At 42.3% G+C, this 17377-nt stretch overlaps 1 protein-coding gene across 1 annotated transcript in view; it reads left to right on the forward strand.

Annotated features, from left to right (window-relative positions):
- nid2a (nidogen 2a (osteonidogen)) overlaps positions 1-17028 on the forward strand; it is a 67916-nt gene extending 50888 nt beyond the window's left edge. The window contains exons 28-44 of the mRNA XM_037696739.1: positions 476-609; positions 712-817; positions 2028-2161; positions 2264-2369; positions 2749-2882; positions 2979-3084; positions 3969-4093; positions 4176-4281; positions 7559-7688; positions 7763-7863; positions 7956-8128; positions 10942-11071; positions 11566-11737; positions 13140-13297; positions 16123-16246; positions 16362-16474; positions 16958-17028. Coding sequence (XP_037552667.1) covers positions 476-609; positions 712-817; positions 2028-2161; positions 2264-2369; positions 2749-2882; positions 2979-3084; positions 3969-4093; positions 4176-4281; positions 7559-7688; positions 7763-7863; positions 7956-8128; positions 10942-11071; positions 11566-11737; positions 13140-13297; positions 16123-16246; positions 16362-16474; positions 16958-17028 — 2123 coding nt within the window. The remainder of the gene's footprint in view (positions 1-475; positions 610-711; positions 818-2027; positions 2162-2263; positions 2370-2748; positions 2883-2978; positions 3085-3968; positions 4094-4175; positions 4282-7558; positions 7689-7762; positions 7864-7955; positions 8129-10941; positions 11072-11565; positions 11738-13139; positions 13298-16122; positions 16247-16361; positions 16475-16957) is intronic.
- The last annotated feature ends 349 nt before the right edge of the window (positions 17029-17377 follow it).

Genomic DNA, 17377 nt, shown 5'->3' on the forward strand with positions numbered 1-17377 from the left:
TGAACCCCAATCATCAATCCTCCACCTCTGTGCTTGAAACTGGTTCTAAGGTGTTTTTGTTGGGTTTGTTGTTTCAATTAAAACTTTGCAAAATCTGAGTTGTGTACCATTTTGTTTGTTTGTGTCCGTCTTCTTTTAACTGTACTGCCATAAAGGTTGACACTGAGATGTCTAGGGAAATATAGCTTGACTAAAACTGCAGTTTTAAAAGTTGGTAAAGACACGTTATCGGATTTTATTTTCTACACACACTGGAACATACACTGCTGAGAAGTAGCAGCTGTCCTGAATGTTTTTGACTTGTGAAGAGTCTTTCCATTGTAGACTTATGGACTCCAAATATATTTGGAAACAACCATACAACCCTCCGCAGATTGAGGAACAACAACTCTTCTCTGGAATCGTTGCTGATACCCTTCCCACTTGACATAGTTACTTTATAAGTTGTATAATTGTTTGTCTCATACCATTTCAGATGAGCATCCAGGTCCTAAGACTCAGTGTGAGCACCACAGGGATGGTGTTCAGACCTCCAGTCCAGATGGACATCCTCTTGTTGGAGCGTATGTTCCTCAGTGTGATGAACATGGACAGTATCAACCACAGCAGGTTGGACTTTCTTCGCTCATTTTTACTGTGGGATCTCATTTAAGTACATATTCATTATAAATGTAGTGATTATATGTAGATAATTGTTTCTTACCATACTAGTGCCATCGTTCTACTGGACATTGTTGGTGTGTGGACGGTAGGGGACAGGAGAGACCAGGAACTAGGACTCCACCTGGTACACCGCGTGTAGACTGTAGCAGAACAGGTGAGATTGTAACTTGTCAGTACAGTAGTCCCTCGTTCATTGTGGGGGTTATGTTCCGGCCTACCTCACAATGAGTGAAAATCCATAAAATAGAAATTACATTGATTTTGGGGGGAGATCCTCTCCCAGAAAATAAAGTAGATGTGATTTCCTGCATTTTGGTGTATTTCAACAGATTGTTAGGCATCTATGTTTACCTAAATTTGTAAACACTTTGCTTCTGTCAAGCATCCTATCCCTTCCCCCTTACTTGACGGTTCCAAGCCGACTCTTCTTCGCTGAATTCACTGTCCGACTGCACATGTGAAACCTCCAGGTGCCTCCTCCGTCTGTTCATGGCGGCTGCCTGTGGGCACCTGTACACGTACGACTGCTTGGTTAGCCTGGTCGGCAGTCGGCACTCACCCCCACCACTCTTTCAGGGGCGGAGATTTTTTTAAGGGTAGAGGCGGAAATGCTTACTTGAAGTGGCAGCTCGTATGTGATATTAAGAAGTACTAAGTGTCTTCTTTGTTTAAAATTAGTGTTTATGTACCGGTAATTATTTTCAGTTTACGTATATAATATAAGTTTTATTCGTTCGAGGCAGTCACATTTGTTCATAATTTTATTATTAGTAAGCCTGAGAGTTACCGGATCCAAGCAAACAGTTACCGGAACACACCCTGTCAAAATAAGAGCGTTCCCGGACACTGCTCTGGCAGGATCTGGCTCAAATTAAAGGCTAACAAACCCCAATCATCAATGCTCCACCACTGTGCTTGAAAGTGGCTCTAAGGTGTTTTTGATGAGTTTGTTTTGTTTGGTTAAAACTTTGCAAGACCTGAGCTGTGTAACATTTTGTCTGTTTGTGTCTGTCTTCTTTTAATTGTACTACCATAAAAGTTAACACAGAGACCTCTGGGGAAGCATAGCTTGACTAAAACTTCAGTTTTAAAAGTTGGTAAAAAAATACGTTATCAGATCTTGTTTTCCATGAAAGCTGGAACATACACTGCTGAGAAGTGGCAGCTGTCCTGAATGTTTTTGACTTGTGAAGAGTCTTGCCCCTGTAGAATTATAGTCTCCAAACATATGTGGAAACAACCATACAACCCTCCGCAGATTGAGGAACAGCAATAGCTGCTTCTCCGGAATCGTTGCTGATACCCTTCCCACTTGACATAGTTACTTTATAAGTTGTAAAATTGTTTGTCTCATACCATTTCAGATGAGCATCCACATCCTAAGACTGAGTGTGAGCACCACAGGGATGGTGTTCAGACCTCCAGTCCAGATGGGCATCCTCTTGTTGGAGCGTATGTTCCTCAGTGTGATGAACATGGACAGTATCAACCACAGCAGGTTGGACTTTCTTCACTCATTTGTACTGTGGATTCTCATTTAAGTACATATTCATTGTAATTTCAGTCATTATATCTAGATAATTGTTTCTGACTGTACTAGTGCCATGGTTCTACTGGACATTGTTGGTGTGTGGACAGTAGAGGACAGGAGAGATCAGGAACTAGGACTCCACCTGGTAAACCACACGTAGACTGCAGCAGAGCAGGTGAGGCTTTAACTTTAATGTAAGACACATCAGTGCTGATGATTTCAGCATTTTTTTTAGAAGTGTTGCTGTCAGTCTGCAGCATTCAGGGTAATCCTGGTGGTAATGGAGCTTGGCATGGGACTCCATTATAGTTTCTACTCTATATGAGAATTTGTTTAAGTACAGCACAGACTCCCACAATAAGTAATGTCCGGATAATATGATTTATGGTGTGGTACAAAGGTATCAACTTCATTACTGTCCTTATCAGTATAATTGAACATCATCAGCATATTGAAATATACTGGATCCTGGGGCGAGTTCTTTGATATAATTCCTAGAATGTTTGTGCAATACCTCTTGCAAAATTCTCAATGTTTTTTTGTTTTTTTTAAAGCTCAACCAGAACATACAAAAACTTCCTGTGAACGCCACAAGGAAAGAGCACAGGCGACCATTTCAGGTGGACATCCTGTAGCTGGAGCTTATGTGCCCCAGTGTGATGCTGATGGACACTACATACCACTACAGGTTCATAAAGAATCAACAAGTTTTTTTTTTAACCTTGATCATTTATGTGACTTGTCATGGGCTGCAAATACTAAATGCATTTTTTAAATGTTTTAGTGCTACAGCACCACTGGACACTGTTGGTGTGTTGACCAGAATGGACAGGAGAGACCAGGAACCAGGACTCCACCTGGTACACCACCAAAAGACTGTGATAAATCAGGTAACCTATCATATCAATTGTGAGTGATGATTGTAGCAATTATTAGCAGTTTACTGTAGTTACTTGCAGTTCAAATTTTCCCTTAAAAATGTTTTGATAGTTCAGTTCCATCTTCTGAGAGTTTTCTAAAGCTTAGTAGTAGGGGTGTCCTGATATTCGTTGTTGTTGTTTTTATTTTCCTGAACAAGTACAAGTATTTCAGTTTGCCAATACTAAGTACAGACACCTACTTAAACATTACACAATGACTTTAGAAATAATAATTTTATTAGGAACGCATCAAAAACTCTGCTTTCTTAACATCATCTGTGTTTATCTTAAAATATCTCCACACTATGGACAATTTTTTGTCCTTGAATACTTGCAAACTGGAAAAAGAAATAAAGTCACCATGCATAAAAGTGGTATTGGTTTGAAGTTTGGGAATGACTTTATGAGAACAAACGCGAGTACTTGAGGCTGGTCTCAAGCCCAATACCAGTATTGGTATCGGTGAACCACTACTTTGTAGTACATATCCCTAACTTGTTAGTGTCACGCTTTTAGGTAGGTGTAACTGATGAATAAAGTGATTGCAGCTATGATGGAGAGACCAGGGGCTAGATGGTAATGATATAATGATGGATAGGTACAGATGGGTGTGGCAGGCTGACAGGAAAAGTACTGGCTTAAAGGAGAAGTGACTGGTGGAACAGAGAAACTTGGGAAGAAGAGCTGAACAGAAAGGGACAAAACAATGACCCCAAAAAACGGAAAAGACCTCAAAACAGTAAACACAGCTGTCAACAACCAGTATGTGACAGCAGATTCACCTTCAACAGGGAAAACACAGCTAATGGGCCAGAAGTCTTGTTTCTTACCATGTTATTGTTGCCACGAAACAGATCGTCCAAAGACTCAATGTGAGCACCACAGAGACAGCGTTCAGACCACCAGTCCAGATGGGCGTCCTCTGCGGGGAGTCTATGTTCCTCAGTGTGATGAACATGGACAGTATCATTCACAGCAGGTTGGCATCTGTGAAAACTTTACTCGTTGTGCTTATTATTACTCTTTTTATAATATTACATGGCCTTTTAACATTGCTCTAGTGCCATGGCTCCACTGGACATTGTTGGTGTGTGGACAGCATTGGTCAAGAAAGACCAGGAACCAGGACTCCACCTGGAACGCCACATGTAGACTGTGAAAATCCAGGTCAGCGCAAATGTACTCGTGCACAAGAAGAATCTTCAGTTGTTTTGTCTGTTTCTCTCTTTCTCTTACACGCATTTAAACCTACACAGTAGCTTTTTCATAAATCCGATCCGTGCTATAAATTACATGTATGACCAAGCGAACGCGGTAGGGCGAGCTACTGGCTGTTGCCGAGGAAACAAACCAAAACAAGTCCAACCCGCTAAGTTCGATCCTCCCACACAACACACAATCAAATACTTTTAAATCCCCAAACACCTTTTCCGTCTTAACAGCTCAGCTCATTCTATGTTATACTCACTGCATATTTTAATCATATCTGCAGTGTTTTCCAGGAGTAAAAGCTCATTATGATCCGTTAAGTTAGGATTTACGTTTTTTATTTCATTGCATAGTTTCAGCGGATTTAACTCTGAATATATAATCTTTCTGGTGTATTTATGTCAGTACTTTATGCTGCATCAAGTTCTACTTGAAGTCTGTATTTATGTGTTCCCTGCTGAGTGGCACAGCTTTGTGCCAACTGAGCAAAGGAGTCTGAGGGTTGGAGAGTCGTCAAGTGTTTTCTAAACCACTAGGACCCGTAGGTGGTGTGGTTGAAGAATAAATGGAAGTAAAACCAAACAAATCTGGCAATATTCCAATACTGCTGTGGTAATAAGCACTAAAGTAGGAACACAATTAAGGAATTCACCGCAGCTTAAAATTCTAGCATAAATTGAGTTATTTTATAAAGCTTAAAAGTAATACAGTAGTCCCTCGCTATTTGGCGGTTCATTTTTTCGCCGACTCGCTCTATCGTAGCATCGAAGTTGTGTTAAAGTCCACACAGTCTGTGCTGTTACGGCACATTTCATGTCTTATTAGCATATATTGACGCGCTTCAGATGACGTGTCGTGGTGTTCCCCGTCTGTTTTCTGCTTAAGTCATACAAAATAAATTCCTTGAACCATAAGTGGCAGGAGCGTCTGGTCTGTTGTATTTAGGAGATACGAGACGTTAAAAACATCCTTTGCTTCCATTTTTGAAGAGGAACTTCGGAGAGCAGGTACAATGGAAGTCAGTGGAAGTTTGGGTGGACACCATTGGCACTTTGGGGGAATTTAAGAGAAAAATATTGGTCGTATAGCAGTAAGGGACACACTGAGCGAAAGATGACAAAATAACTATCGTACATTTTGATGTAAAAATATAACAGAAGTGTAAAGTTTGGGTTTGACATTATCCTAAAATCTCCAACAAATATCAATATTAAACTGCTATTGTGTAACAAAAAAACTAGAGAAATTGCATTTCCTGCAAAAATGCAGTGTGATCGCTTAATGCAGAAGAACTTGCTGATAAACAGCTGAAATTAGCTAAAAATATGCTGAAATGTAGCTGAAATGAAAGAACAAGCCTAAATTAGCAGAATAAAGAACACATATTTGTTGAATTGGGTTTAAATAAACAGAAATGAGTACACAAATTAGGAAATTAGCTAAAAAAGGCTGAAATTAGCAAAAAAAAAAAAAAGGACTGAAAAGTAGCTGAAAGGCAGAAAGAAGCTTAAACTACCAGAAGGAAGTGGAAAAAGCTGAAATGACCTAAAATGTGGAATTAGCTGAAAGAGCTAAAATTAACATAAAACGGCTAAAAACAGTAGCTGAAATAGCAGAACTAGCTGAAACTAGCATAATTAAGCTGAAAGGAGCATGACAAGATGAAATTAACAGAAATAAATTAATTTAACTGAAAGTAGCAGAATTTACCACAAATAATTAGAATCTAAAACAACTGCAATTGGCTGAAAAATAAATAAAATAAAAAACGCTAAAAACGTAGCTGAAAAGTTAGAACAAGCTTAAATTAGCAGAAGAAAGCAGAACGAACATGTTTGCTCAATTAGGCTCAAAGAAGCAGAAAAAAAGTGGAAATTATCTGAAAAAAAGCTAAAATTAGCAAAAAGAAAGAACAGCTGAAAAAGGCTAAAAAAGCAGAATGAAGCTGAAATTACCAGAACAAAGCCGAAAGAGCACATTTTTGCTGAAATAGGCTGAAAAAGGTTGAAATGAGTGCAAAAAATGTAGAATTAGCAGAAAAGGCTAAACTTAGCATCAAGTGCCTCCACCCTTATTTGCTCACTCTGGGCCCTTGAGCAGCCCACAGCCCTCTGCTCCACACAGAGGGCTGTGGTAGCTCTGTGGTCTGTGGTTGCGTCAGGAAGGACATCCGGCGTAAAAAATAAATAAAATAAATAATTGCCAAGTCTTTGCGCTACTTAGTTCGCTGAAGAAGGGAGAGGCCGAAAGAAGAAGAAAAAAAGTAGCTGAAATAGCAAAAAAAGCTGCAACTTGCAGAAATAAGTTGAAAGGAGCATAATAAGCTAAAATTAGCAGAAATAATCTGAAAGGAGCACAAAACAGCTGGAAAAACAGCTGACATTGGCTGAAAATAGCAGGAAAAAAGGTTAAATTTGCACAAAGAAGCTGAAGCAGAACAAAATGTGAAAGGAGCAGTAAAAGGTTGTAAACACATCTAAAGATCTGAAGGATGCAAAATGAGTTCAGTTCATTTTCTACGAGAAAAAAAAGTGTCAGAAAAGGTTCAATATTTCAAAAAGCTAAAGTTGCACCAATACCAAAAGTCATCGCACCCTTCTCTTTAACGAACTGAACGTTTTGACGTACGATTTGTAGAAATAGCACAAAAACCGTGGAACAAGAACGATGCCAGTTGGATCACTTAGTGTGAACGCTTCGTAAACATTCACACAATAAAACAGCAATTTTAGTCACGTGAACTTTGTATGACGTTTTTAAAGTTAGTGAAGCTTCAGAGCTCTAGAGTTGGGGTTTCTTACTCGTTTCACTAAAAGCCCATTGTTGTTTTGTGCAGAATTATTTAGTATTCTTCGGCAGATTTCCAAAGCTGTGCGTCTCCTTTAATACTCCATCCTGCTCCTCTTCTCAGTCTGGTGGAGTCTGACCTCAGAGATTTATTGCCAGAAGAGAAAGAGCAGTATAAACACGAGCAGAAACCTAAAGTGGTTTGAGTTTTAGTTAGAGAGCTCCCTTCTAAAGCGAGTTATTAAAAGGACTTGAGTCTGGTAAACAGTTTTGACTGAGGGAAGACGTGTGTATGTGGCCCTTTTAACACACACCATTCATTCTCTTCGCTGTATAAACTCAGCGAGCTGGAAAACTGACTGGTGGGAAAAATATTAAAAAGGTCAACACAAGAAGAGCTGGACAAAACTTTTACATGGGCTTCAGACTGGACTTGTGTCTCCTACAGAGCCCAGAGTTCCTACCAGCCGCCCCGAGAGCGTGTGCGAGCGGTGGAGGGCCAGTTTGATCGAACATTACGGTGGGAAACCGGATCCGCAGCAGTATTTGCCTCAGTGCGAGCCAGACGGAGAGTTCAGGTTCGAGTCATACTTGTACGCCACAATTTAAATCGATTCAGTTTAATTCACTCTTGACTACTGCGTTCTCTCAGTCCGGTCCAGTGTTATGGAGAGACCACTTACTGTTGGTGTGTAGACCAGGACGGGCGGGAAGTCTCCGGTACTCGATCACATGACGTCGTCAAACCTGCATGTAGGTGAAAAGTCGCTTTTTTCTTTTGGCTTCATTGTATCGTCACTGATTGTTACGTTAAACCTGTTTCGTTTCATCCAATCACAACCTAGGCCTCCCGTCAGTGACTCCACCCACTGCTCGTCCTTTGCCCCGACCAGATGTCACCCCTCCACCTAACACTGATGTGACCCTACTCTACGCTCAGGGGCAGAAAATAGGAGCGCTGCCTCTCAATGGGACCAGAATGGACGCTTCCCGGTCCAAAACACTGTTGACTCTACACGTAAGATGTATTCCACTGTCTTTGTCTTGTTTTTTTTTTTATTTTTTATTTGTCTTAATTAAAAAGTTAGTTCCAGTAAAATGTTTAAAATTTAAACAAGAATGAAAGATGGTCACCACCAGCACGTCTTCCACTGAGGAAGCAGAACCTGGGGACTTTGGGTTGGGCTCTCCAATCTCTGGTGCTGAGGTCACTGAGGTGGTTAAAAAGCTTCTCGGTGGCAGGGCCCCGGGGGTGGATGAAATTTGCCCAGAGTTCCTTAAGGCTCTGGATGTTGTAGGGTTGTGTTGGTTTACACAGCTCTGCAATATTGTGTGGACATTTGGGGCAGTTCCCCTGGATTGGCAGACCGGGGTGGTGGTCCCCCTATTCAAAAAGAGGGACCGTAGAGTGTGTTCCAACTACAGGGGGATCATGCTTTTAAGCCTCCCTGATAAGGTCTGTTCAGGGGTTCTAGATAGGAGGGTCTGTCGGATAGTCGAGCCTTGGATTCAGGAGGCGCAGTGCAGTTTTCATCTTGGTTGTGGAACATTGGACCAGCTCTGCACCCTCAGCAGGGTCCTGGAGGGTGCGTGGGAGTTTGCCCAACCAGTCTACATGTGCTTTGTGGACTTGGAGAAGGCGTTCGACCGCGCTCCTTGGGGAACCCTGTGGGAGGTACTCCGGGAGTATGGGGTACCAAGCCCTTTGATACGGGCTGTTAGGTCCCTGTATGACCAGTGTCAGAGCTTGGTTTGCATTGCCGGCAGTAAGTTGGGCTCGTTCCTGGTGAGAGTTGGATTATGCCAAGGTTGCCTTTTGTCACTGATTCTTTTCATAACTTTTATGGACAGAACTTTTAGGTGCAGCCAAGGTGTTGAAGGGATCCGCTTTAGTGGCCTTAGGATCACGTCTCTGCTTTTTGCAGATGATGTGATCCTATTGGCTTCATCAGGTTATGATCTACAGCTTTCACTGGAGCAGTTTGCAGCTGAGTGTGACGCTGCCAGGATGAGGATCAGTTCCTCCAAATTTGAGGATATGGTCTTGAGCCAGAAAAGGGTAGAGTGCCCTCTCAGGGTCAGGGAAGGGATCCTGCCCCAAGTGGAGGAGTTCAAGTATCTTGAGGTTTTGTTCCCGAATGAGGGAAAAATGGAGCGAGAGAACGATAGACGGATAGGTGCGGCATCGGCAGTGAAGCGAGCGCTGTACAGGTCTGTCGTGGTGAAGAGAGAGCTGAGTCAAAAGGCGAAGCTCTCAATTTACCGGTCGATCTACGTTCCTACCTTCATCTATGGTCATGAACTCTGGATTGTGACCGAAAGAACGAGATCACGGATACAAACAACTGAAACGAGTTTTCTCTGCAGGGTGGCTGGGCTCTCCCTTAGAGATAGGGTGAGAAGCTCAGTCATCCAGGAGAGACTCAGAGTAGAGCCGCTGCTTCTCCACGTCGAGAGGAGCCAGTTGAGGTGGCTCGGGCATCTGGTTGGGAGGCCTCCTGGACGCCTCCCTGGTGAGGTGTTCCGGACACGTCCCACCGGGAGGAGACCCAGAGGAAGACCCAGGACATGCTGGAGGGACTATGTGTGTGAGAGCTGTGTGAATTGCAAAGGATGCTGGGTAATCTTGTGGGAATTCTATGTGTAATGTTTCTGACTACGATGTTTCTGAGTATGAAAATGGTTTGTTCTTGTTAATGTCCTGTTCAGGTTTGGCACTTATTGTGTCAGTTTACAGCAAATAACAGACTTAAATATGAGTCAGTGGTTGTTGAAGTGACTTCTTTATAAGGGTGACGCCTAGTCTAGCAATGTTTCAGGTAATACATTTGTGTACGCCTTTGGGGAATGGGCAGTATTCAAAAACCAGTTGTTCTGTACGCTCATGAAACTGTTGAAAAATGTGACTTACTGGCCCCAAAGACTGAGGCCTCATGAGACATTTTGACCCAAAGGCAGCAGGAGGGTTATAAAGAATCTAAATTTTGAAGCAGTGTCAACTAGTGTCCACCATTACTTAAACCCAAGGTGAGATCTTGCAATAGTCAGAAAACATACAAAAAAGAAAAGAGGCCGCTGGAGTGGCCAAAGATTAATGTATGGTGGCCAAGGCCACCACTGGCCACCCCCTGGCCATTTCACATGGAGGTGGATTAAATTGTTCCATCGCTCACTCGCCAGGATCCGTCTCTCTGCACCACCAGACGAGAAAAAAGCCCCATCTACCTCTATTATTCTCCACAGTGTAACTCCTAGCCACTTGAATATTTTGTACCAAAAACATTAAGGTTTACTTGCATTCTCTGTTCAATTCCAGTCCTGAAAAACACTCATCTCGAAAACTACAAACATTCACTATTCAAACCACTCAGCGATGGGGACATCGGCGTGTCGCTTGCTTGTAGTTGCAGTCCACTAAATTCTGTATTTGGCTCCATTATAAGCGACCAAATTTATAAAAAAAAAATCACAGCCTATTTTGATGTACCCAGCTTGGAGAACTGTATATAAGGTTGAATACACAAACACAAAAGTATCATACTGGTGTAATGGTCCAGACAAAGTTTAGCCTGTCATCAGATTGAAATACACTGGTGGCACCAAAATCACTTCAGTTTATTGCTGCTGAAAGTGGTCCTAAAAGCCAATGAACCATCAAAGCGTTGATTCCACATTTCGGCATTGCTTTGGCTTTATTTATGACTGAAAACGTTGAGTTGTGTTCTCATCTTTGAGAGACTCAGTGTGAACCAATCAGCCCTCTAAGAGCTCTTTATTAAAACCAGGTGTAAGTGAATACTGACTTGTCTGTAACTCTTTGTGCACATCCAGGGTTCCATCGTTGTGGGCATTGCCTACGACTGCAAAGAAAATCAAGTCTATTGGACGGATTTGTCTGCGAGAACAATCAACAGAGCTTTGATGGTATCTGGAGCTGAGCCTGAGATACTCATCAACTCAAGTAAGACTGTATACCCTTTTTATTGTACGTCCGTCAATAGACAGACGTATTATCATATAGTAATCTGTAAACTTGTCCGGGCCATAACCTATCCGCTCAACAATTTAATGAAACTTCATACACTTATTTATCATCATTAGAGAGTATATTGCACACTTTTCATCACCCAGCTCCAAGGTCAAGGTTATGAATCAAGGTCATAGTTTAAATGAGGTATTTGCTTATCCGGACATTAACTGCTGATCTGCTCAAGGTAATTTAACAATTGTACCACCACTAGATGGTGTTTTGTAATATTTTCATTATCCCAGCTTCAAAGTCAAGGTCACAAATCAAGGTCAAAGTTTATACTGCATTATCTGGCTACACCATTGCTATATATTGCTGTATAACAGTTTGTTGATGAGCATACCATGCGCCGTATGCGGTATTCTTGTTTTTTTTGTGTAATGTATTTTGAACAGTAGCTTCAAAGCTTTCTGCGCTCCTTGCAGATCTCGTCAGTCCAGAAGGTCTGGCAGTAGATGTCAAACGCAGGTTGATGTTCTGGGTCGACTCCTCCCCCGACGTGATCGAAAGTGCCAACTTGGACGGCAGCGAGAGGCGGATTCTGTTCAACACCGACTTGGTCAACCCCCGAGCCATCATAGTGGTTTCATCCACTGGGTAAAGGAGTTCAAAATGCCATTCTTAAAGCGCTCAAACCTAAATTCTGTCACGCGTAAATCTCTCTCACCCGAAACAAACATGCAACCACACACACACACACTTGTTCTGGTGGTGAAGTGGAACATCCTGAAAACGCTGGGACTCTATGACTCTTCCTTGGGGATTTTGTATGGAACACATGGTTTTCTGCTCATTATTCAAACCATAAAAAATCACTGCAGGTTTTGAGTCAATGTCTGCATTTGACACACGACACTTGTTGAGTCTGGTGTCTATGCACCAGACTCAACATGAGTTTTTAGGTGTAGAATGGAAGAAAATTAATGGGTTATTTGCGTTCTTTAGGTAGAGTAGTCCCATTAGTAACGTATGTTTGACATGTCATACAAGCAGTTTTTAGTACTCTCTCTGTGGGTGGCACAAGCAGCCGAGCCAAGACGAATGTCTTGCGTTTATTGATGGCATTAATTCTGAATGATCTGATGAACGGCCGCAGCTAATTTGGGCCTTGTCAGGCTGCTGCCTAGTTGAAGGTTGGTTTGTGCTTTGAGGACTCAAAATCAGCTGATTTACGAGCTAAACCGTAAGATGGAAGTGATTTGAATCGCAGGCCACCTGCGGATTTGGCACTCGTCAGCATGAAACGACCTCGAAGAGGCTCGTAAGCACAGACCAGTAGAATGCACTCTAATCTGGCCATTTCGGATCTTGGAAGTATCAGTACAGACTCAAGGCTGACAAGAAAAATAGTCTGCCTGAGTAAATCAACAATTGTGGCTTATCTGAATCTGACTCCTTGGATGGCCTCAAAACAGGTAGACTTGTCAATTTCTCCTGGGAAATGTGTAAACTAAGGAAAAGCTTTGTCTATCACACCCCATGTCTTTGATTTGACAGTTTGGGCATTTTATTTTCTGACTCCAGGCCAAATATGTGTGTGTTCCGCTAGAAAAGGAATTTTCTCCTCGTATGGTGACGTTAAATCCCACACAGTGAGGCTCTGAAACCATGTGCACGTGCAAAACATCTGCTGCCTGGTATGCCGTCAGATCCATGTGGTGTGTGTTACCTGCCAGTCCCAGAGGGCTGCCACATGTTTGTGATGAAGTATTTTGTATTTTGAACGGCTCTAAACAGTCAATCACGGTTTGATCTTCTACGCAGACACATAGAGTTTGCTGGCTTTTGAGATCGGAAAGTCAATTTTTTGAGCAAACAAATGAATTGAAAAATGCAGTGAGGATGCATAAATAACTCCTCTCTAGTCTCTTGATCCTCATGACTTGGCTCCTCCTCTTGTCCATTGGTCCAAAAATGTCTCCAGCTGCAACGACAAGTTCCTGTACTATCTATAAGTGTGATAAATTTTGCAATTCCTCTTTCCTGTGTCTCCCTGCAGGACTCTGTACTGGACCGACTGGAACAGAGAGGCTCCTAAGATTGAATGTTCGTCTGTGGATGGTCTGAACCGCCGGGTGGTGGTGTCTGATGGCATCGGTTTGCCAAATGCTCTGACGTACGACTTTTCCTCTGGACAAATCTGCTGGGCTGATGCAGGTAAACATGGCTTCTGTTATAATAACTGTGCAGTATGGAATGTAATGGAATAAGATAAGTGCTATGTGTTATCATCATATGTTCCCATACAATGGCGAAATGGGTTCTCTGCATATGTAAGCGCACGGGGAGCAATTAGGGATTGGGTGTCTTGCTCAGAGACACCACAACGTGTGGGAATGGTTGGGGATCGAGCCTGGGACTTTCGGGTCCCAGGTCGGCTGCCCTACCTTTACCCCATCTTTGCCCCCCCAATGTAAAAAGCAAAACAAAACATCCACCCTCCTTTAATTCTGGGGTCTTACATACCAGGACATACCCGGTCTTCGCCAGATTCTAAAATTCTTCAAGTATGACCTCAAGTGTACAAATATTCCCAACAGATTCCATCATGTCAATACTTATTTAACAGAAAGGAAACCAAAATGGAAAAGCTCTGTGTGGAAAAACAAAGTCCAGCTTAGTTCAGCAGCTTGTAGAATCTAGCAGCAATAACTTGACGTTTCCTGTCTGTCCATAAGCCCGTCAAAAGGCGGACGTATAATGGTATGGTCTTCACCCGTTTGTAAACCTTCTCTTGTCCTGCCCAGAACGTCTGATACTCATTTGCATCATTACTACACTGAGTGTTGCGTACATTTTATCACCCCAGCTTCAAGGTCAAGGTCACAAATCAAGGTCAAATCTAAAACAAGGTCTTTGCTCATACTGGATATTGCTATAGATGGCTGTATAATGGTTTGTCAATGGGCGTGTCAGTTCCCCATTTCGTCTCTCACATGGCTTTACAGAATATTTGGCCCTTTCTTCCTAAGTGTTTTGGTTGACTGCAGACATTTATTTCTGTTCAGGGCTCCTTAGGTCCACCACAGCATTACAGTCGGGTTGAGATCTGGACTTTGATTGAACCATTGCAACACCTTGATACCCCTTTTATTTTCAGCAGTCTGTTGTAGATTTGTCAAGTTTGATGATACAGTTTTGTCCAAACTTCAGTTGTTGAGTTCATTCGTAACTAAATTGTCCCTAGATGAGAGTGGCCGTTTCAGTTCTCTGTCCCTGTGATGGACTGGAGACATGTCCAGGGTGTCTCCCGCCCCTCTCACAATGAATGCTGGAGATACGACACCAGCTCCCTAAGACCAGGAAACTTGGTAAAGGAAATGGATGTTTCTGTATACATGAAGTTATTTTGAGATGGTCATTCAAGCTTTTATTTCTTACCGTTTAGACTACAGTAACAGCTGTAATGTTTAGACAAGGAGCTGAACCGTCTTCAGGTTGTCCAGAACTCAGCTGCAAGATTACTAACTCATAAATAAATGAGCTCACATCACTCCCGTTTTATCTTCCATTCACCTTCACGGTTTTAACTTTTAGAGCCTTCTTATATCTCTTGACTTGCTTCAGCTCCATACACCGTCTCACAGGTTAAGGTCATCAGGTCAGTGGTTGCTGGTTGTATCTCGCACCCATTTCAAATCTCATGGGGATCGGTCATTCCAAGCAGTTGCACCCCAACTTTGGAAAGCTCTGCGTCCATCTTTACACCACCGTATTTTCCGCTGTACCCGTCGCTCCGCCCTATAAGTCGCATCAGTCCAAAACATGTCTAAAAAAGTGGAAAAATCCATAAATATGTCGCTTCACCTTATACGTTGCATCTATTATGAGTCACCGCTGACAACCCGGAAATGTGGGCCGGTGTTGTGCCAAAAAAAGATTGGCTGCCAAATGGCGGCTAAGGGTGCACAGGACTTTAACAAGTATTTAACAAGATTAACACTTAAAAACAATTATTTGTTTGCTTGAAATAATAGTAAATGTGTGTCTCAGTCTAAGGTTTGCTTAATAAATGGACTTTAACGCTCAAATCAGCTGCATTTTCCGCAGGGGGCGGTGCAGCTGGTTTGACTTGCTCCATGCAGCGAGCAGAACAAAGGTGGGGGGTTTATGGCAAGCCGAATGAGTCATTAATAGCTGGTGAAGATTCTCAGTCATCCAGGACATGGTAAATTCAAAAAAAGTTCAAGACTAAAACAATAAAGTATAATAAATAAAGTCCAGTTGTTTTTGTCTTGAGCTTTTTTGAATTTGTCATTATAGCCACTTTTACCTATTACACGATACAACGGCATGCCATACTGCTACTACTACTCTGTCGCCATCTAGTGGCGAAAGTGGTACTGTTCTTTTTTCTTCTTCAGTCAGAATGAATGAAAACGGTCATATCTCAGCCATAAATTGGTTCATAAATACGGGGGAAAAATCCATAAATATGTCGCTTCGGTCTATAAGTCACAATGTAAATTACGGAAGAAAAAAAAAACACGACTTATAGGCTGAAAAATACGGTACTTAGATTGTGTTGATGCGTTTAAAAACATCTTAAGACGGTCTGTTATAAACAAGCATTTAGCTTGATGTTGAGTTTTGTTGTGTTTTACCTATGTATGGGTGTTTATCTATTTTGGTGTATGTTCTTAATACTTTACTGCTTCTAGAGTAAAACATCTGTAATGCCATATCTACGAAAGGTGCTATATAAGTAAACTACTTACTTACCTTGATATATATAAAAAAAAGATAAAATACCTTTGAAGGAGAGTTGACTTTCTTTATCCAATGCAATAACGGCTCATACGCGACCGTAACTTTACGCTTTAAAACAACTAAAAACCGTTGCCTCTTTCGTGCAGCTGCCGAACCACAACCTTCAGGGGTCATCATCTTCCACGCTCCGTCCGAACATTTTGTTTTAAATGTAAAATAAAGACGTAAAAGTTCAACGACACTGATCTGCCCTTTTATCGTCGTCCCCCCAGGTACAAAACGTTTGGAGTGCGTCTCTCCAGACGGCTCGGGACGAAAAGTGGTCCACCCGACCCTGAACTACCCCTTCAGCATGGTTTACTACAAGAACCACTTTTACTACACGGACTGGAGGAGGTAGCCGTGTTCTTCTTCCTGTCCGAGTCTGAAACGCTCGTTCATCCACGACGGATCAATAATCGATCGGTGTGCGCTCTTTGACATCTCTTTTTTTTTTTTTTTGGCGTCACAGAGACGGTGTGATCGCGGTGAACAAAGACAGCAGTAAGTTCACCGACGAGTACCTGCCGGAACAACGTTCGCACCTGTACGGCGTCACCATAGCAACCACCTACTGTCTACCAGGTATGGGTTGTGCTTTATTCTTTTTATTTAGGTAAAATATTTATTTGGGTATAAATAAGTGAGAAAAAGATGAACTTTTGTAACGTAGTTGTTTTTTTTAAAACCAGATGTTTACATACACTGTTAAAAGACACAGATCGATTTATTGATTAGACTCGACCTTTCCAGGTTTAGGTCAGTTAAGATTTCCACAATTATTTATATTTGCACAACTCCTGAATAATAAGGGAGCAGATATATTTAAGCTCGTTCCTTTAAGCCTTTAAGGAGTTTGGGAAAGCCCAGATGATGATGATGTCATGGCTTCGGAAGCTTTTGATTGGTCAGTTGACAACACTCGAGTTAACTGGAGGCTCACCTCAAACACGCCGCTTCCTTGTGTGGCATCGTGAGAAGACAGAGACATCAGGAAGAGAATCGTCTGGGTCAGCCTCGGCTACGATTTGCAGATGTCTGAAGGTTTGTCTGTTCAAACAATTATAGCGGAGTATAACCGCCATGGGAACGTCCTGCCATCCCACCGCTCAGGAAGGCGTGCTGTGTTCCTGAGTTGAACGTGTTTTGATGTAAAATGTGTGGATCAACCCCAAACCAAAAGCTAAGACTTTGTGAAGATGCTGCTGGTCCAGCGAGTCCTGGACCAACATCAGGTGAAAAGACACTAAATAAAAGACAAATCGGTTTGTAACAGAGGGACAGAGACCGTAATGTTTGGAGACGTGTCCTGTGGTCTGATGGAACTAAAACTGAACCGTTTGGTCCGAATGACCATTGTAGCCTGAAGACACCATCCTGACTGTGAAGTGTGGGGGTGGCAGCATCATGATGTGGGGCTGCAGGAGGGACTGGTGACCTTCACATATAGATGACATCGCGAGGAAGAAATATGTGGAAATATTGAAG

The sequence above is a fragment of the Nematolebias whitei genome, chromosome 23 (genome assembly GCF_014905685.2).
Source record: "Nematolebias whitei isolate Nwh7 chromosome 23, NemWhi1, whole genome shotgun sequence".
Taxonomy (NCBI): Eukaryota; Metazoa; Chordata; class Actinopteri; order Cyprinodontiformes; family Rivulidae; genus Nematolebias; species Nematolebias whitei.